General features: G+C 41.6%; 1 protein-coding gene across 3 annotated transcripts in view; it reads right to left on the bottom strand.

The window, feature by feature from the left end:
* Positions 1–20,285, bottom strand: part of LOC122559128 (E3 ubiquitin-protein ligase RNF123) — a 389,631-nt gene that overhangs the window by 169,181 nt on the left and 200,165 nt on the right. For all 3 annotated transcript variants that reach the window (XM_043708460.1, XM_043708459.1, XM_043708461.1), the window contains exons 31-32: positions 12,238–12,322; positions 1,937–2,076 (exon numbers count right to left, since the gene is read on the bottom strand). In XM_043708460.1, the coding sequence (XP_043564395.1) occupies positions 1,937–2,076; positions 12,238–12,322 (225 nt within the window). The remainder of the gene's footprint in view (positions 1–1,936; positions 2,077–12,237; positions 12,323–20,285) is intronic.

Genomic DNA, 20,285 nt, shown 5'->3' with positions numbered 1-20,285 from the left:
CTGCTCGTCCTGTAGGTGACAGTCGGCCAGCAGGAGGCAGTGGTCAGAGAAAAACACTGGCTTGATGTCGGTGGATCTGACCGAGAGCGTTCGGGACACAAACAGGTAATCTATCCTTGAGCGGATAGACCCGTCTGCCCGTGACCAGGTGTATCTACGCTGTGCTCCGTCTGCAGGGGTGCTGAAGACGTCATGCAGCTTGACATCTTTTACCGTATGGCTCCACTGAATGGTGGACCAGACGTAAGGGGATAAATGGCCTCTTCCTACGTTCCGGTGACCCCCATGTTCTCAGTAAGCTTTTTGGTTGTGTTGATGCAACTGATTGGCCATTGTTCCTCTTATGTAAAGCACTGCAGGCCAATATCGCTGTTACAAGTACTACATAAATACAACTTGCCCTTTTGTTTTTGAGCTAAATAGACTTGTATAAAAGAACTGGATTGATGAAATAACATGACACACAGCAGGTTAATACACCGCAGAGTGGGGAAAAAGAGGGACAAACATGGACTGAGCATTTGGCTTCTCGCTACACCCCAGGACAGGATGCTAAACTGAAATACTGGATCACTAAAGCCACCAAATTGGCTCATACAGCACAGCCCATTTCTGCTCAGATTTTCTTATATGGCACAGTGCCAAAGTAAGCATTGCATTTATCCAAATAATGAATGAGGTGGTGAACAAAAACAACTGAACAAAGTGATCAGCACAGATCTCAAAATCATACTGGGAATCTACTTAAAAGCATACACGGGGCTGGTGGAAGCAGTATTATATTTATGTGCTAAGTAATCTGTGCTTTTATAAAGAGCAAGAGTAAGTGTCTTGCACTTATGCAATTTTTCTATCTCATATTTTATTGATATTTGGTCTGAATGCAGCGAATGGAATGAAAGTGAAGGTAGTGATTGTTTACTAAAAGCAGACCTGTAAATAAAAAACAGATGATGTGATTTAGCAAGAAAGCAGGCAATTAGTCACAGGAGTACCTGGCTCCCATGGCTGCATCAATATTGGATTACTAAGAACCTTGAGACACACTAAATTCAAAACAAGTGATCGATCTCCAATTCCATTGGCTTCAGGAAGGACCAATCAATGTATCAACAGTACACCTGATAACTGACAGGGCCCACCAATTCCCAACTTACAAGAAACAAAGGCCAGAGTCCGCCGACTCCTACAGCCATTTGGTAACGCCAGAGTCCGCCGACTCCCACAGCCCATTCAGTAACCACCAGAGTCCGCCGACTCCCACAGCCCAATTCAGTAACCACCAGAGTCCGCCGACTCCCACAGCCCATTCAGTAACCACCAGAGTCCACCGACTCCCACAGCCCATTCAGTAACCGCCAGAGTCCGCCGACTCCCACAGCCTTTTCATTAACGTCAGAGTCTGCCGGCTCCACATCCAGTTCGATAACGCCAAGAATCAGCTGACTCTCTCAGCCCGTTCAACAATGCCAGAGTCTGCCGACTCTGAGAGACCATTCAGTAACGCCCACAACCTGCCAACTCCAACAGCCCATTCGGTGACGGCAGGGTTCGCTGACTTTCATATAATCGGAGACAAATGCAGTGATTCCATTTCAATGGGAACAATACTTTGGTGGTGGATGGGTAGTGGTGGACAAAGGACAAGAGAAATATTTTTGATTTGATGTGTTCTCTCCAGAAAGAGACATTACAGAAAGAAATTGAAAAGCCTTGATGAAGGAACAAGTCTTATGCTGTAAAAACCTTGGAGGTTCAAAAGAACAGGTTAGCAAATGAGATGGGATATGATGTACTGAGTAAGGCACCATTAGTTGCTTAGCATTTGCACAATTACAGGGTATTGCAAAATGTTATGTGCACTTCTTTACTCTGAGATAGTGGGTAGAATGGGCAAGAGAATTGGAGTTGACTGTGAAAGTGTCTGGGTGTTTACCTCCTGAATCATGCCGATGAACTCTGAGAAGGCCCAGTTCAGTTGGTTGAGGACACTATTCAGGAAACTGGCTGCCATTTCGGAGTCAGAGCGAAGCAAGTCAGCCATGTGTTGTTGCAGCAAAGTAGAAGGACAAGGTTCTGAGAGGAAGAAGAAAAGCTAAGTTAACAGTCAGTATTAATTTACAGAGATTACAATCATTAGGGGAATCTGGATCAAACACAACAGATTATGCAACAAACACCTCAAAAGTATAAATGCAGCAAACACTTTCTCCCTTAAGCATTTTGAGTTTTTATCTTTTACCCAACAGTGGTACAGCTGGCTGTGTTGTGGTTTTATGAGTTTAGCACACAACCTCCTCCACCAGAAAAATAAACTGTGAATTTAAGGTGGATTGTGATATGGTGCCAAAGGTGGCCTGCTTCTCGGGTGAGTTTCAGCCACAGATAATCTGAACCTACGGTAGGAAGCGAGCGCCATTAGTGAATGTGACTCATGTGCCTGAGAGGATATGATCAGAATCTCAACTCAAAATTGAACAGATTGGAGTTACCAATATTCTGGTTCAAGTTGAGACATTGACTAGGGGAAGATGAAACCAGTAGCAAGGGCCAAACAGAATAGTACTGACCTTCCAAAAACTTCAATGGTTGTAGATTTTCCGAACTAAGACTGACTTTCCAACAAGAGAAATGCAAAAAGTTTTCAAGGTGTTCAGTCACGTAACGTTAATTATAGACTCAAGTAATTTCCTGACAACAAATGTTATGTTAACTGATCTGTAACTGTCTGGTTCCCCTTTCCATCTTTCTTAAGTAGCAGTGTTATGTGCAATTTTCTATCCAAAGCAAATGGTTCTAGTTCAAGGGAATAGTAAGAGATTTAATTAAGACATCTGTACTACCCTCAGATAGTTTCTTTAAAACACTGGGATAGAAATGATTTGGATTGGTGGCAGGGGAGAATTTGGAATGCTGGAGGGCTGATAATGATACCGACATAGTTACTGGCCATGGAGCTGAACTGAGCTCAAACCAGCTGTCCCTGCCTATCCACCAATATTTCTAATGTTTAAATGAGAAAAGATCAATTGTGAAAAAGAATTATTGGACTGTTCCCACTAACCCCACCCCCAAAACTAGCACGAGGTACATAATGAATGATGGATTTTTGATGCAGAAAATCAGTTGTCAATTTAACGCACTTGACATGAAACCACGTGTGTCTCTCAAACTTGATTGAGCTTTTTTTGAGGAAGTTACCAAAAAGATTGATGATCACAGAGCAGAAGACGTTGCTTATTTGGATTTTAGTAAAGCCTTCAACAAGGTTCTGCATGGTAGACTAATTAGTAAAGTTAGGTCACATGGGATTCAGGGAGACCGTGTCAACTGGCAACATAATTGGCTTAACGGCAGGAGACACAAAGTGGTGGTGAAGGGTTCCTTTTCAGATTGGAGGCCTATCACCATGGGTGTTCCACATGGATTGGTTCTGGGTTCTCTTTTGTTTGTCATTTACGTAAATGATTTGGATGAGAATATAGAAGGCATGCTTAGTAAGCTTGTGGACGACACCAAATTGGTGGCATAGTGAAGAAGGCTTTCTAAGGTTACAAAGGGATCTTGATCAAATGGGTCAATGGGCTGAAAAACGGCAGATGGAGTTCAATCTGGATAAATGTGAGGGACCTAGGGGTGCAGTACATAATTCTTTGAAGTTTGCGTAACACATAGACAGGGTGATTAAAAAGGTGTTTGGCAGGCTTGCCTTCATTGCTCAGTCCTTTGAGTATAGAAGTTGGGAAGTCATGTCAAGCTTGTACAGGCCACTGGTGAGGCCTACTCTGGTGTGTCCAGTTCTGGTTGTCCAGTCATAGGAAGGATATTATTAAGCTGGACAGGGTTTAGAAAAGATTTCCAGAAGGTATGGAAGGTTTGAGTTATAAAGAAAGGCTGAATAGGCTGGGACTTTTTAATCACTGGAGTGTAAGAGATTGAGAGGCAATCTGATAGAAGTTTATAAAATAATGGGAAGTATAGATGGAGTTAATGATAGTTATCTTTTCCCTAGGATGGGGATTTTAAGTCTAGGGGGCACACTTCTAAGGTGAGAAGGTAGAGATTTAAAAAGACATGAGGGGCAACTTTTTTTATCCAGAGAATGAATTTCCTGAGGAAGAGGTAGATGTGAGCACAATTGCAATGTTTAAAAGACATTTGATAAGTACATGAATAGGAAAGGTTTGGAGGGACATGGGCCAGTAGCAAGCAGGTGGGACTAGTTTAATGTGGGATTATGTTTGGCACAGACTGATTGGACTGAAGGGTCTGTTTCCATGCTGAATGACTAAAAGACTATGAGACATTAGGACAGATTTGGTTAGATAGGTAGACTGTGAGAAGTGTCTTAAAGGAAGATGGGGAGATTTAAAGAAGGATTTCTAGAGCATTTTCAGTAGGTAAAATGTGCCTTCTTCAATTAAACAAAACCTCAGAATAGTGTTTCTGGTGTATTTGCTAGGACAACACTTCAATTAATTACATCCTGCTTATCTTTTAAAAATTTGAACAAAAACTTGAGGGAAAACTATTCCCTGTTGGATTCTCTATGTTAAGACCTCAACCAATTAAGAGTCCACACTAACCAATCGCTACCCACTTTTCCGATGTGGTGTAAATTGCTGTTCCCCTTGAAATTTGGCATTGAGTCTGCCTGTTTATTCAGTAATTCTAAAAGTACTACACAAGTTCAATTTGTCAGTATTAGCCCTTGCACAAAAAAGTGAAAAAATGTTTTTAAGCCATCCAAGCACAGAACAGTCCCTCACATCATTGGGACTAGTTGCATGGAATCATAACAGGAAGCAAAACTTTTAATACTGACACTCATAATAGGAGGATTATGGAAGAGGAAATGAAAGCTGCAATTCTCATGCCCTTTCTCACAGATGCAAAATGGTTTCCAAATACAGAAGTAGCAATACAACTTAGACTGATGGGCTTGTGATCATGCTTCACCTCTCCGCAGCAACTACTTCAATTTTTAGCTTGCAGTAAACAATAGCTGAAGTGATCATACCGTGAAAAGCTACAGTCCGATGACTGAGCTAACTCTGGGAAATGGAGTCAAAGTGAAAAGAGTGCATTACTTGTTTGCTAAAACCCCGTAATTAGTTGCTGTACATTGGCCAGTTTCTGTCACTATTTGGAAATCCCGTTGGCTTTAATCAATATAATTGGTTGTAATGCCTTTCCTGGAACATTTATCACAAAATGCATTGTACAATTGATGAAATGATAGCACGTTGATCAATGCCAAGCTTTCAGTCACCTTTACAACAAGAAGTCTCACAATGGTTCTGGTGTGGCAAGCCTTAACACAGTGCCCAAATTATCCCGGAAAGTTGCTGCTAACTTGCCTGTGAAATGAACACCCTTGAGTTTTTAGGCAATTTGGACAATGAATGAATGGGTTGGAGAAGGCTACACGTTGTTCACCACAGCTCCAATCTAGTTGCAGCTCCTTTGGGATCACACAGTGTGAAGAGCATGCACTAACCCCTGATCAGCAAAGTTTAATAATACAGGAGCACTGACTGTCAAATGCTACCATATTTCTCATGCAGACAGAGATCTGGCAAATCTATTATCATGATGAATGAAATCACAAATATACTGGTGGGTGTATAGATTTCAATGCTGAAATGTGTTGCTGGAACAGCGCAGCAGGTCAGGCAGCATCCAGGGAACAGGAGAATCGACGGTTCGAGCATAAGCCCTTCTTTCCTCATTCCTGAAGAAGGGCTTATGCCCGAAACGTCGATTCTCCTGTTCCCTGGATGCTGCCTGACCTGCTGCGCTGTTCCAGCAACACATTTCAGCTCTGATCTCCAGCATCTGCAGACCTCACTTTCTCCTATAGATTTCAATGGCCTTGCTGTGCCTGAGAGTACAAACCAGATAGGATCACATTTTCATTCTTCCAGAGGAGAGGAGGGACAAGTGGTATGACAGAACCTAGAACAGTACAACACGGGAACATTAAACTAATCCCTTCTGTCTGCCCAAGGTCCATATTCCCCCAATTCCTTGTTTATTCATGTGCTTATGTAAAATGTTCCTTAAACGCCCCTATCATATCTGCCTCCACCACTACCCCTGGAAGTGCGTTCCAGGCTCCAACCACACACTCTGTGTAATAAACTTGTCCCTCATATCTCCTTTGAACTTTCCCCCCTCTTACCTAATATGCATGCCCTCTAGTATTAGACATTTCAACTCTGGGAAAAAGATCCTGACTGTCAACCTTTTCTATGCATCTCAATTTTATAAACGTTTTTATCAGGTCTCCCCTCAGACTCTGCCACTCCAAAGAAAACAACCCTCATTTGCCCAGTCTTTCCTTTTACTATACCCTCTAATTCAGCACCCTGATAAACTTCTCCTGAACCCTCTCCAAAGCCTTCACATTGTTCCTCTAATGTGCTGATCAGAATTTGAATGAAATATTCTTAAGTGCAGCCTAATTAAAGTTTTATAAAGCTGTAAAATCACTTCCTCACTCTTGTACTCAATGTCCCGACCAAGAAAGGCAAGCATGCCATATGCCTTCTTTACTACCCTATCTACTTATGTTGCCATTATCACTGGAATATTAATCCAGAGACCTGGGTAAAGTTCTAGGTACTCAGATTCAAACCCCACTGCAGCAGAATTCAAACTCAATTTAAAAAAATAAAACCTGCAATTAAGAGTCTAATAATATCAATGAAATCATTATTGATTTTTGTTAAAATCCATCTGGTTCATTTTGTCTTTTAGGCAAGGAAATCTGCCAGCATTACCTGGTCTGGCCTACATGCAACTCCAGACCCACAGAAATGTAGTTGAAACATGTTGGCCTGGTCAGTGATACCCAGATCCTATGAATGAATCAAAAAGTCTGCGTGTGCCTAGCCAACATATTCTGTTCCGAAACAGTTTTGTGTTCAAAATGAGACACATCAACAGAAATAAAACACTTGCAGCATTCTAAGTTATTATCCAGCATTACCAAGTGACATATAACATGCAGGATATTATCCCTTTGTGATGTCCAATTCAATGCAACAAGTTCAATAAGGAGCAGGGTTGCATCTCTACTGCCGCATAAAGAACTCCACAGTCAGGTGAAGCTTTCATTAGTCACACTGTAGAGCTGTCTCTATTCTGTCCCGCAAATATATCCCAAACCAAAAACAAGTAGCAACTACAACCATCCAACAGAGGTATATTTCACACATTTTGTGCCTCCTCCAAATAAATCTGATAAATTAATGCCAGATTATAACAGCGCAGGGAGGCACAGAAGGGAAAAACTATTATTTAAACCCAGTCTTCCCATCAGACCTCATACAACTCGCATTGTGAAAGACCCTTCTGATTTTACGTATGAAGGAGTGAGTGAGAGAAAGCTTTTTTGTTGATTCCTGAAAGTGATCTAGTGGAACCAGTCAAATAACTTACACCACTGTTCACTTTGTCAGGCACATCCTGCAAATTAGGTAATGAGCATTTTGTGCTACAGGTGACAGGATGTTACTTCCCTTCGGACCTATCTGAACTCACTTCAACATGACCCTCCAAATTGGCAGGTAAAAGAGGCAGACAACTTCATCAATATGAACAGAGCTGGGGGCAAATGAACTAGTGTACTGAGGTGTGACATGAATGTACACTAAGAGGTGCCAAAATAGACAGTGAACTCACTAGTTTACATGATTTAAACTCCAATACTGACAGTCTGCTGCTTGGTCACAGCCATTAGTTACAAATTTACAAGATTCATTTGGCTGCTGTTGTGACCATCAGTGATAGCTATACATACTAAATACCACATTTCCCAACATATTGAACATTACATATATACTGTAGATATATTGACAATATGATGCTGGAGATTATTGATAGCCACTTGTGTCTGAGCCCCACTGTCAGCAACCTGTTACTTGACGCTAAAATCATTGCAAAAACTGTAGCTGATACTTCCAAACCAAGTGAGTGTGTGTGGAAAAACAGCAACGAGAACACTAAACTGCAACAAAAGCAAGCTTGTGTCCTCAGTGCACTCTTTCACAATGGTGAGACTTGAACAACATATAGTAGGCAGGAGAGAAGGCTGAATGGTTTCAACCTTTTGTTATCTCAGCAATATTCTCCACATCACTTGGCAGGAGGACACCAACTCAGAGCTCCTGAAGGATGCTAAATCCATCAGCATACCCTCATTACTAATTGTTGGCTTGGTTATCATTGTCAGATGATGACTACTCTAAATTCAAAGAACTTCCATTCAGTGAACTGGCCTCTGGATCATGACCTCCTGGACATCAAAACCTCCTACAAGGATACTTCAACCGAGGATTCCCCAGCACCACTGTTGACAAGGCCTTCAGCTGGGTCTGACCCATCTCCCACACTTCTTCCCCCTCCTCTTCCCTCCCACAATACTGAGAAGGTCTCCCCCTACTCCCCCATCTTCACTTCCCACCACACTAGCGCACACACCCAAAGGATTATAAAATGCAATCTCTGACATCTCCGGTAGGGTGCCACAATCAGACACATATTCCCTTCCCCTCCCTTGTCAGCCTCCCACAGGGATTGCTCACCCTGGTTCACTCCTCCTCCAGTCCCAAACTCTCCCCACACCCCCACAGCACCTTTGTTGACAAATGCAGAAGGTGTAATACCTGCCTGCTTACTTCCTTTCTCCCTCATTATCCAGGCCCCAGACACACCCTTCCAGGTGAAGCAGCAATTTATCTGCACTTCAATCAATCTAGTTGTTGCTCAAATATGGTCTCCTCTAGACCAGAGAAATGAAACACAGACTGGGCCACAGCTTTGCTGAATACCTACATTCTGTCTGAAAAATGACCCTGAGCCTCCAATTGCTTGTCATTCCTAATGAAGGCTTTTGCCCGAAACATCGATTTTACTGCTCCTCGGATGCTGCCTGACCTGCTGTGCTTTTCCAGCACCACTCTAATCTAGAATCTAGTTTCCATCTTCTGCAGTCCTAACTTTTGCCTTGTCATTTGAACACACCACAGTATTCCTCTGGTCAATATTTCTGCCTTGGGCTTGCTACAGTGTTCCAGTGAGCTCAGTGCAAGCTGAAAGAACAGCTTTCATCACACCCAACTCATTTTTAACCTACTTATTGTCCCCATTATCAGCTTTTCTTTTGTCTGCGCTTACCATTATCCATCCCTTTGGCTGTCTAACTCTCGTTCTCTCTCTCTCTGGGCTCCACCTCTACCTATTTGCTCACTCCTCCCTCCTCTCTTCACCTTCCACTGTCTTCATCATATATAAAGCTAAAAATCACACTACCAGGTTACAGTCCAACTGGTTTATTTGAAAACACTGGTTTTCGGAGCGCTGCTCCTTCAGTAGTTAGCTTTAGAAGAGGAGCATAAGACACAGAATTTATAGCTAATAGCAACCATCAACACCACTAACCGACGGCTCAAAGTGGACAGGATCTCCAAGAAGATCGCACATATCGACACAGACATGAAGTTTCTGCAGAAATGCAAGAAAGCAGGATTTGCTATAAATTGTGTTTTATGATCCTCTTCCACAGCCACCTGAATGAGCAGCGCTCCGAAAGGCAGTGCTTCCAAATAAACCTGTTGGACTCTAACCTGGTATTGTGTGATTTTTAACTTTGTCCACCCCAGTGCAACACCAGCACATCCACATCATGCCATTCATCATATATATCACTTTTTCCTAGCTACTAATAGTTATGATGAAGAATTACTGGACCTAAAACATTGATTCTACCTTCTTTCCAAAGATGCTGGATGACCAGAGTATCTATTTTTAGTGATGTCAGTTGAAGAATAGATGTTGCCTCTCCAAATATTGATAAAACTGCCCTGTTCTTCGAATAACATCATGGGGTTTTTCATATACATCTAAGAAGATGAGAGTGCTATTAGCAAGCACAATCAAATCTGTCTAATTCTGCTGAGTAGCAGATTTTTAAAGTAGGCTCTTCCACATACTAACAGTTGTCTAGAAATCAAGAGTGTGTTAGCAGATTTTATCTTCACTGAGTGAATTTCCTAGACTAGGTTTCTTTTTGACTCCTAACAGGAAATCTCCTGACCTAATGGCAGAACAATGTACTGTCCTAACCAGCAATATTAGTTTCAGCTCTCAATCACATTGAGATCACAATCACATCCCAATCAAAACTGCTGACCTTTATTGTGCATTATTTATTACAGCCTTTAATAGTTACTAAACTCATTAAAGCAGCTATCAAATTTCAATGATCTTTATTAAATAGAAGGAAATGAAGACAAATCAAATCTAAATCAACGTTACGCATTTATTATTAGGAAACTTTTAGGCCATCTCGTGCACCGATAACAAGAGGTCCCAGCTAAAAGAAAGGAAGCTGTCAGTTTCTGCAGTAATGGCTGATATGCTGTGTATCTTCAAGAGAAAGGTGGACAGAATCTTGGTTAAGGTGGAAACTCTATCATATATAAGATCAGTACCAAGTGAAAAAAAAATCATGGTAATGGCAGCTCGAGACTAGTTTCTGAATGTCTGAAGGATGAGATAGACAGTTGCCTGCTTTCCTTTCCTATAACTGACCATGAGAATTTAAAATCTGTTTTAATCGTTTCTGCAGTGAGATTGGTGGGCCTAGGGTTCGGCTCAAATGGCAGGGCAGCTACCACACTGATCACATTCATACCAAGAGTGGGGCTTGATCCCTATTTCAGCTGGGGCAGACTTGGGGTTCTGCCTCCTCACCCTGGCCTGTAGTAAAACAATGGTGGCATAAGCTATGGTTTGCCAATTCTCAAGGGTGTTAACTGAAAATGAAGAAGAATGAGTTGGAAGAGTTTGCTTTGTCATACATGAGACTTAACACCAGGTTGAGGGTAAGTTAGCATTTGCTAATCTTATATTTCGTTCATATGACTGCAACAGATGCACAAAAGTACATCCTGATTGAGGACTGTTGAAAACAAGTAAAACTCATGTGTACTGAAAGCAGTAACAGCGTAGAGTCTATGGATCATCAGGTATTTCTTACCTTACTGTTATACCCTTACACAACGCTTCTGCACAGAATTTTGGATCAATTTGATCCAAATTAGGATTTTCTTTTTTTGTTGAACTATCTAAACTCTTTCCACTTGAAACCAGAAGGGTAGGATCCCCATCCCATCAGCATGGCAGGAGCCCAGGTGAGGCTCCAGAGATGAAAGAGCAGCGGAGACAGTTTTTATAAAGCTTCAAATAATTAACCTACCATAATACTTCCTCCTGCGTTATACCAATTGTGAATTTGCGACCAATAAGATGTAGGATCAAAAGTGGGCCATTCGGTCTACTGAGCCTGCTCTTGCATCCAATTAGATCGCGGCTGATCTGATAATCCTCAACTCTACTTACCTGCCTTTTCTGCATAATCCTGGACTCCCTTATGAATTAAAAATCTATCTGAGCCTTGAATATATTTAATAACCCACACTTGCAAGTCCCAAGTGAGAATGAATTCTACAGATTCATTAATGTGTCTTAAATGGGTGATCCCCCACTCTGAAAGTATGTCTTCCAGTCCGAGACTCTTCCACCAATGAAAACAATCTCTCTGCATCAACCCTGTCAAGCCCCCTAAGAACGCTATATGCTTCAGAAAGATCACTCTCATTCCTCTAGTCAATTACTTCAAAGCCCATTCTCAACTTTGCTCAGAAGTCAATTCCCGGTATTACCCAGTGAATCTTCTCTGGGCTGCCTCCAATGCTAGTAATATTTTCCTTAGATAAAGGGAGCAAATACTCCACTTGTGGTCTGACTAGCAACTTAGTTTTAGCAGGACTTCTCAATTTTAGACTCCAACCCCTTTAAGCCTCACTTAAGAAACCTAATGCACAATCTAGGATGATGTGCCAGTGCAGTGCATTTTCTTCCCAGGAAGTTGCAAGATGGAGAACCTGGTTCTATAACATTTAAACTATCGTAACCTGAAGTTAAAGAAAACTAATTATATTGATTTCTGTGAGATAACAGCACTCAGCACAACAGATTAGGGAAAATAATTTGACCCAAAATACCTCTTGCTTAACATTAAACATTTTTGACGGACAGTAAACCCATGTAATATTGCTTCATTTAGTTTGTCCGTCATTAAAGAAATGTGGAAACTGATGGAAAGGGGGATTGCCATCACCCATAAGGATAAGTCTCCAGTGACATTACTAACCTACTGATACTCACTCTGCAGGCTTGGCATGTTGGCATCTTCTGGTTTACTTTTCAGTAAGTGAGGGAGTCGTGTGTACCTATATCCGAATCCACATCCCTGAAACCAGAAACACAGAATTACTTTCTTTTTGTAAATAGGTCATTAGACCCCTCAAGACTGCTCTGCTATTCAACATGATCATGGCTGATCATCGAGCTCAATATCCTAATCCCACTCAGCTCCAATATTCCTTGCTCCCCTTATCTACCTCCTTCCTGAAAACACACAAATTTTGGCTTCAACCACTTATTGTGGTACTGAATCCACAGGCTCACCACTTCCTGGGTGAATAAATTTCTTGTCGTCTCAGTCTTAAAAGGTTTATCCCTTATACTTAACCTATGAACCCTGGTTCTCCCCCCCATCAGGAACATCCTTTCTGCATCAAACCTGTTGAGTGCTGTTAGAATTTTATAGGTTGCTATGATAACCCCTATATTCTTCTAAACTCCAGTGAAACAATACTAACCAACTCAATCGCTCTTCATACATCAATCCTGCCACCCCAGGAACCAATTTGATAACCCTCGTTGCACACCCCTATAATAAGAACATCTTCTCTCAGATAAGGAAACCAAAACTGCCCACAATATTCCAGGTATGGCCTTACCAATTTCCCCTATAATTACATGACAATATTCTTATTCCTGTACTCGAAGATTCTTGTTATAACGAACGTACAGTTTGCTTTCTTTACCATCTGTTGCACCTGCGTGCTTACTTTCAGCAAATGCATGAAATGGACTAGTTGAACACACCCCGCTCTCAAATTAAAGCCATTCAAATAATAATCTGCTTTCTTGATTTTGCTACCAAAGTGGGTAACCTCACATTTATCCTCACCTGCTATAGATTTGCTCACTCACTTAGCTGTCCACAGCACACTGAAGCATCTCTGCCTCTTCCTCACAGCTGAGCCTTTTACCCAATTCTGTCTCATCTGAAAGTTTTGAGATATTACATTCAGTTCTCTGAATTATTTACAGACATTGTGAATAGCTGGTGTCCTAGTACCTGCCTGCCATTCAAAAAAGCTCACTTATTCCTACTCTTTGTTTCCTGTCAGCTAACCAGCCTTCTATCCACCTCCATACATTAGCCCAATCCCAATTGCTTTGATCTTTTAACATTGATTTCTTATGTGGGATTTTGTCAAAAGTCTTCTGGAAGTCAAAACCACATTCACTGGTTCCCTCTGATCAACTCACTAGTTACATCCTCCAAGGATCCCAATAGATTTGTCAAGCATGATCTTCTGGTTGTAAAACTATTCTGACTGCATCGGATTCTACCACTTGTTTGTGAGCGCTCTGATATAAAATCCTTGATAATGGACACTGGCATCTTTCCACTACAGGCAGCAAACTTTTTTTTCCCCTCTATCTCCCTTAGCCATCCTCCAAGTTCCAGAATCTAAAGAACATTAGAAGCTAACCATTCATGCATCGACTATTTCTGGGGCCACTTTCTTTAGTACTCTGGTAAGTAGATTATCAGGCCCCAGTGATTTATCAGCCTTTAATCCAATCTATTTCTCCAACACAGATTTGCTTCAGTTTCTCCCTCTCACTAAATCCTGGACTCCCCATCATTTCTGGTACATTATTTATGTCCCAGAGTTTGGAGTTGGCAGGACCCATCAGCACAAACTCTCCCAAATTTAAAATTCACAGCAGGTCTGTAGTGAGATGAGCAAGACTGTACAGGGAGGCTTTATACAAAAAAATCCACCTTCACCTAAAAGTGCCATCATGGCCTTCTCCCAAAGTCCCAGCATGCCAGTGCAGTCCTGGGGATAGTTGTATAATAGTCAAAACACTGCCTAGTTACAGTAAGCGTGCTTTAAATGAGTCATGTGAGATGAATGAGGAATCCTTTCATACTGCATGCTATAAACTATTTTATTTCAAGATCTCTTCATATAATGTGGTCACTTTAAATGAGATTACTGCATGCTGAGAGGCAAGTTCCCAAATAGCTGTGTCTGCTGATTTACCTAAGTGTCGGAGAGGATAAAAATCACTGTCAGGTATGAAAAAATGTCACTTCAAAGGCAACATTGCTGAACAAAGATTTCCCTAATGGGGAAGCTCAGTGAGAAAGCACATATTGCTCATTTTTATTCTGAATTTAATCAACTGAGGGTAAGAGGGCTTGGTCCATTGCACTTGTTCTCTAATGTACTAATGGTGCTTAGTACTGCATCTCAGTGGAACTGAGAAAATATCACTTCAATTTACTAAGTTTTATGAAAATATGAAATATATGTTTTGATTCCCACAACCCCTTTCTGAATTTCAAAAGATAAAAAAAACTATTTCCCAGGAACAATCTTCCCATTTGGGTCTGATGCAAAACTTATATTGTTGCCTGTATTATGGTGGTCTGCAGAGATTCTATGATAGTTTAACAAAAGCTCATGAAACAGTACACAATAGCAAAATACTGCAGATCCTGAAAATTTGAAACAAACAGAATGCTGGATAAATTCAGCAGATCTGACAGCATTTATAGAGAGGGGGCAGAATTAGTGTTTTGAATCTGGTAATGACTTCTTCTATTGGGTAAAAGTATCATAAATGTTAAGTCTACGTTTCTCTCCACATATGTTGTCAAACCCATTGAGATTTTCCAGTACTTTATGTACTTGTCTGTTTTCTGTTGCTGGTCTATATCAGCAAGTTGAAATAAGCAGCAAAAGACTAAGTGCTTTATTATAAACCTATAGTTAGTCATAAACACCGGTTTCCACCTTTCCTTGTGGGACTCATTCCTTATCCATAATCCGATCATCACTGGGGAAAATCATGGTTCTTAAATAAGTATCTTTTGATTAATCTGTTCAGAGGTGTTCTTCCACACCTCTGGAACAGGTGGGACTTGAAGCCGTGTTTCCTGGCTCAGATGGAGGGACACTATAACAGTGCCACAAGAACCAAGCTCTTAAATGAATGCAAAGTCGAATGAGCGTCACCTACTCTCAATGAACTCTGGAGCTGCTCAGGTTGATGATAGGGCTTTTATAGCACAGTAATAGTGTCTCCAGCTCAGAACCAGAAGGCAAACGTTCAATATTCTGCACCATTCACTATTCCTCAAATACTTAGCAGTCCTTGTTAAAATGCAGTCAGGCCTGAACAATATCCAGGTTTGGTCTGACAAGCACCAAGTAACATTTGTGCCACACAATGCCAGGCAATGACCATCTTGTACAAGAAAGAATGTAATCATCACCCTCTGACATTCAATGACATCACCACTACCCACTATCAACATCTTGGGGATTACCACTGATCAGAAAATTGACTGGAACATCTATACAAATACTGTAACTACCAAAGCAAGTCAGAGACTAGGATTTCTTCAGTGAGTAACTCATCTCCCATCTTCCCCAAGCCTATCCACACAGGACATGTGAGCAGTAAGTTGGAATCCTCCCCACTTAAAGTGCAATTCTAACAACATTCAAGAAATTTAATACCATCCAGAACAAACCAGTTGCTTGATTGGTTAAACTTTTACAGGGAACACCAATGCTGCAGTACAGAGTGAGACAAACTAGGGGCTAGATCTAGAAGCTGAGAATAGGCGATATAAAGTTGTTTCTGATAGATGAAAATAACATTGTCAGATCCATGCCCTTTTGACCATTATATCTAAAGTTTAAGGAAGTTCTGCAGGTATGCAATGATTTTGGTGACGTAAGTGCCTATGGAATTAAGAATGGTCGTGTGCTGCTATCAGCTGGAGTTCAGGCTATGTTCGTGGAGACGAGGAGCTGAAAATCTTCGCGAGGAAGACAGAAATTTGTGACTAGAATCAATGATATGCATGCTGAGTGGGCTGCCATATTAATTCATAAGATTCGCTGTCTCTACAATTTAATGGGAGATAGGTGAAAAGGCAAATGTTCAGTAGAAGAAAACGGGAAAGAAAATTGAAAGAGGAGAAAGAAAATTGAAAGGAGGAGGAGAAAATGGAAGCTCAACTGAACTGAAGGATTCCCAGATGAAGCAGGTAAGACATTAGGAGAGTGGGTCAGTGATGAAAGGTAAGGTGATTTAAAGAGCAACTTCTTGGAATAAAATTACATTGAGACCTAATTCAGTTCACGAACAACAGAAGGATACCCAGGTTGAAGAGACTGTTGAGCTACGTTGTGCGTGGGAAGAGATTTATAAACAGGGACCTAAGACAAAAACAAAAACAATATAACTTGGCAAAGAAACAGCAGAGATAGGAATGCAGATAAATAATTTGTAGCTTGTGGTGGTGCGTGCAAGGAACCTAACAAGCAGTGTACTGCTGAATCTTATGGTCAATGGACTACGACCTTGATAGTAGACAGGGAAAGGTAGCTGAAGTGTGCAGTAGATGAAGGAGAAAAACGTGGTTCTGGCAATATCTGGATAAGGTGATGCTGTGAGATTATGCAGAGATTGACAAACAAGCACTAATGGCTCCACACTAAGTGTACAAACACCACACTGTCAGATCACATCATTCAGGCTAAAACACCAAAGTAGAATTATAATGCATTAAACATGTGCAGAAACAGGATAAACAAAACAAAAGAAAACACAGCAGCCTATGTGTAAAACTGCAGGAGATGGGTGAGATATTAAACAAGTACTTCACGTCAGTATTTACTGTAGAAAAGGATATGGAAGCTAGAGAATTTGGAGAAATAAACAGTGATACCTTGAAAAGTGTCCATATTACAGAGGAGGTGGTGCTGGACATTTTAAAATGCATAAAGGTAAATTTCATACCCTCATCAATCCTCTTTGTTACTTCTTCAAAAATCTTAAGTTAGTGAGACATGATTTCCTACGCACAAAACCATGTTGATTATTCCTAATCAGATTCTGGATTAGTGGTGCTGGAAGAGCACAGCAATTCAGGCAGCATCCGAGGACAGGCAAAATCGACGTTTCGGGCAAAAGCCCCCAGGTTTTTACCTATTCCTAATCAGTCCTTGCCTTTCCAAATACATGTAAATCCTGTCCCTCAGGATTTTCTCCAACAACTTTCCCACCACCAATGTCAGGCTCACCTGTCAATAATTCCCTGGCTTTTCCTTACAATCTTAGTGCTCTCCTTACAATAGTGGAACCACATTAGTCAACCTCCAGTCTTCCGGCACCTCACCTGAGACCATTAAAGATACAAATATCTCAGCAAAGGGTCCAGCAATCACTTCCCTAGCTTCCCGCAGAGTTCTAGGGTACACCTGATCAGGTCTTGGGGATTTATCCACCTTTATGCATTTTAAGGCATCCAGGTTTTCTTTCTGTGCTCCTTGACAGACACCTCATTTTTCAAGATGTCATCATTTATTTCCCCATGTTCTCTCCCTTCCATATCCTTCTCCACAGTGAACACTGACGCAAAATACTCATTTAGTGTCTTCCCCATCTCCTGCAGTTCCAACTAGATGGCCTTGCTGATATTTAAAGGGCCCTATCCTCTCCCTAGTCACCCCTTTTGTCCTGAATGTATTTCTAAAATCCCTTCAGATTCTCCTTAACCCTATCTGCCCAAAGCTATGTCATGCCACCGTTTTTGCCCTCCTGATTTTCCTTTTAAGCATACTGCTACTGCCTTTGTATTCTTCTGGGAATTCACTCAATCTCTGCTGTGTATACCTGACATATGCTTCCCTCTTTTTCTTAACCAAAACCTCAGTTTCTCTAGTCATCCAACATTCCTTGCACCTATCAGCCTTGCCTTACACCCCGACAGGAACTTATCATCTCTGGACTCTCGTTATCTCATTTTTGAAGGCTTCCCATTTTCCAGCCACCCTTTTACTTGCAAACATCCAACCGCAATCAACTTTTGAAAGGTCTTACCTCAAACCATCAAAATTAGCCTTCCTCCAAATTAGAACTTCAACTTTTAGATCCAGTCTATCATTTTGCATCACTTCTTTAAACTAATAGAATTATGGTCACTGGCTCCAAAGTGCTCTCCCACAGACACCTCAGTCCCTGCCCGACCTTATTTCCCAAGAGTAGGTCAGGTTTCACACCTTCTCTATTAGGTACCTTCACATACTGAATCAGAAAATTTTCTTGAACACACTCAACACATTTTCTCCATCCAAGCCCTTAACACCATGGCAGTCCCAGTCTATGTTCGGAAAGTTGAAAAAACATCTACCATAACCACCTTATTAGTTTTACTGGTAACGGAGATCTCCTTATTCTCAATTTCCCACTGACTACTGGGGGGTGTCTAGACTACAATCCCTTCTTATTTCTCAGTTCAACACAAATAACTTTCCTGGACATATTCCCAGAAATATCTTCCTTTTAAGTAAACCAGTAATGTTATCAAAAATGCCACTCCCACCCCTCTCATTCCTTCTTTCATTCCTTCCTATAGCATCTGTACCCTAGAACATTAAGCTGCCAGTCTTGCCCGTACCTGAGCCACATCACACTGCTGTGATATCACAGTTCCTCAGCTATGTCTGATCCATTTACCAAGCATCCACTCTTGCCCTTTCTCTTCCCTCCCATAACAATAGAGTCGCCCATTCTGCACTTTGCAGCCTACTGGCATCCACATCCAGAGGATCATATGCCACTATTCCTGCCAGCTCCAGTGGAATGCCATCACCAGACACATATTCCCCTCACCTGCCTTGACAGCTTTCTGCAGGGACCGTTCCCTCCAGGACACCCTGATCCACTCCTCCTCCATTCCCAACACCTCCCATGCAACCTGACCCTCATTATCTCCTTACCTCCTCCCTCCTCACTATCCAAAGCCCCCATATACATTCCATGTTAAACAGCGCTTTCCCTGAGCTTCACTCAACCTAGTCTGCTGCATTTGCTGTTCACAAACTGGCCATGCTGATCAAAATGTCCATTAACGCTAACTCAACTTGGCCCATATCATTCTAAACCTTTCCTATCCATATATTTCTCCAAGTGCCTTTTGTTAACTTACCCGCCTCAATGACTTCCACTGGCAGCACACTCCAGATGTATATAACTCTCTGTGTAAAAACGTTGCCCCTCAGTTTCCTTTTTATTCTTTCCCTTCTAACCTTAAACTGATGCCCTCTAGTCCTCCATTCCCCAACCCTGGGAAAAAGACTGAGTGCATTCACCCTATCCATGCCTCTCATGATCTTAAAGAAGTGTATAAGACTCCCCCCTCAGTCTCCTATGCTCCCAAGAAACAGTCCTAGCTTGCCCAACCTCTCCCTGTAACTCAGATCCCTGAGTCCTGGCAACATCCTTGTAAATTTCTTCTGCGTTCTTTTCAGTTTAATAACATCCTTCCTATAACAAGATGACCAAAACTGAACACAATATCCTAGTGTGGCCTCACCAGCATCCTGTACGACTACAAATAACTTCCCAATTTCTATACTGAATGCCCTGATTAATGAAGGCCAGTGTGCCAAAAGTCTTCTTCATTGCCCTGTCTACCTGTGACTCGACTTTCAGAGAATCATGCATCTGAACTCCAAGTTCCCTCTGCTCCACTACACTCCTTAAGCCCCTACCATTCACCATGAAACTTCTATGTTGATATGACTTTCCAAAATGCAAGACCTCACAGTTATCTATGTTAAACTCCATTTCCCATTTCTTGGCCCACTTCCCCAGCTGGTTAAGGTCCTGCTGCAATTTCTGACAACCTCTCTCACTGCCCAAGATACCAACTATTTTAGTGTCATCAGCAAACTGACTTACCATGTCTTATACATTCTCATCCAAATCATTGATACAGATAACAGGAAGTTAGGCAAAAATTTAAAAAGGAGGTCCTCGAGAGTAGTAATATCTGGATTACTCCCAGTGCTACGACCTAGTGAGGGCAGGAATACAAGGATAGAGCAGATGAATGCATGGCTAAGGAGCTGGTGTATGGGAGAAGGATTCACATTTTTGGATCATTGGAATCTCTTTTGGGGTAGGAGTGACCTGTATAAGAAGGACGGATTGCACCTAAATTGGAAGGAGACTAATATACTGGCAGGGAAATTTGCTAGAGC

Source organism: Chiloscyllium plagiosum, chromosome 18, assembly GCF_004010195.1.
Source record: "Chiloscyllium plagiosum isolate BGI_BamShark_2017 chromosome 18, ASM401019v2, whole genome shotgun sequence".
NCBI classification, from domain to species: domain Eukaryota; kingdom Metazoa; phylum Chordata; class Chondrichthyes; order Orectolobiformes; family Hemiscylliidae; genus Chiloscyllium; species Chiloscyllium plagiosum.
This window is presented reverse-complemented; position numbering and strand designations above follow the sequence as displayed.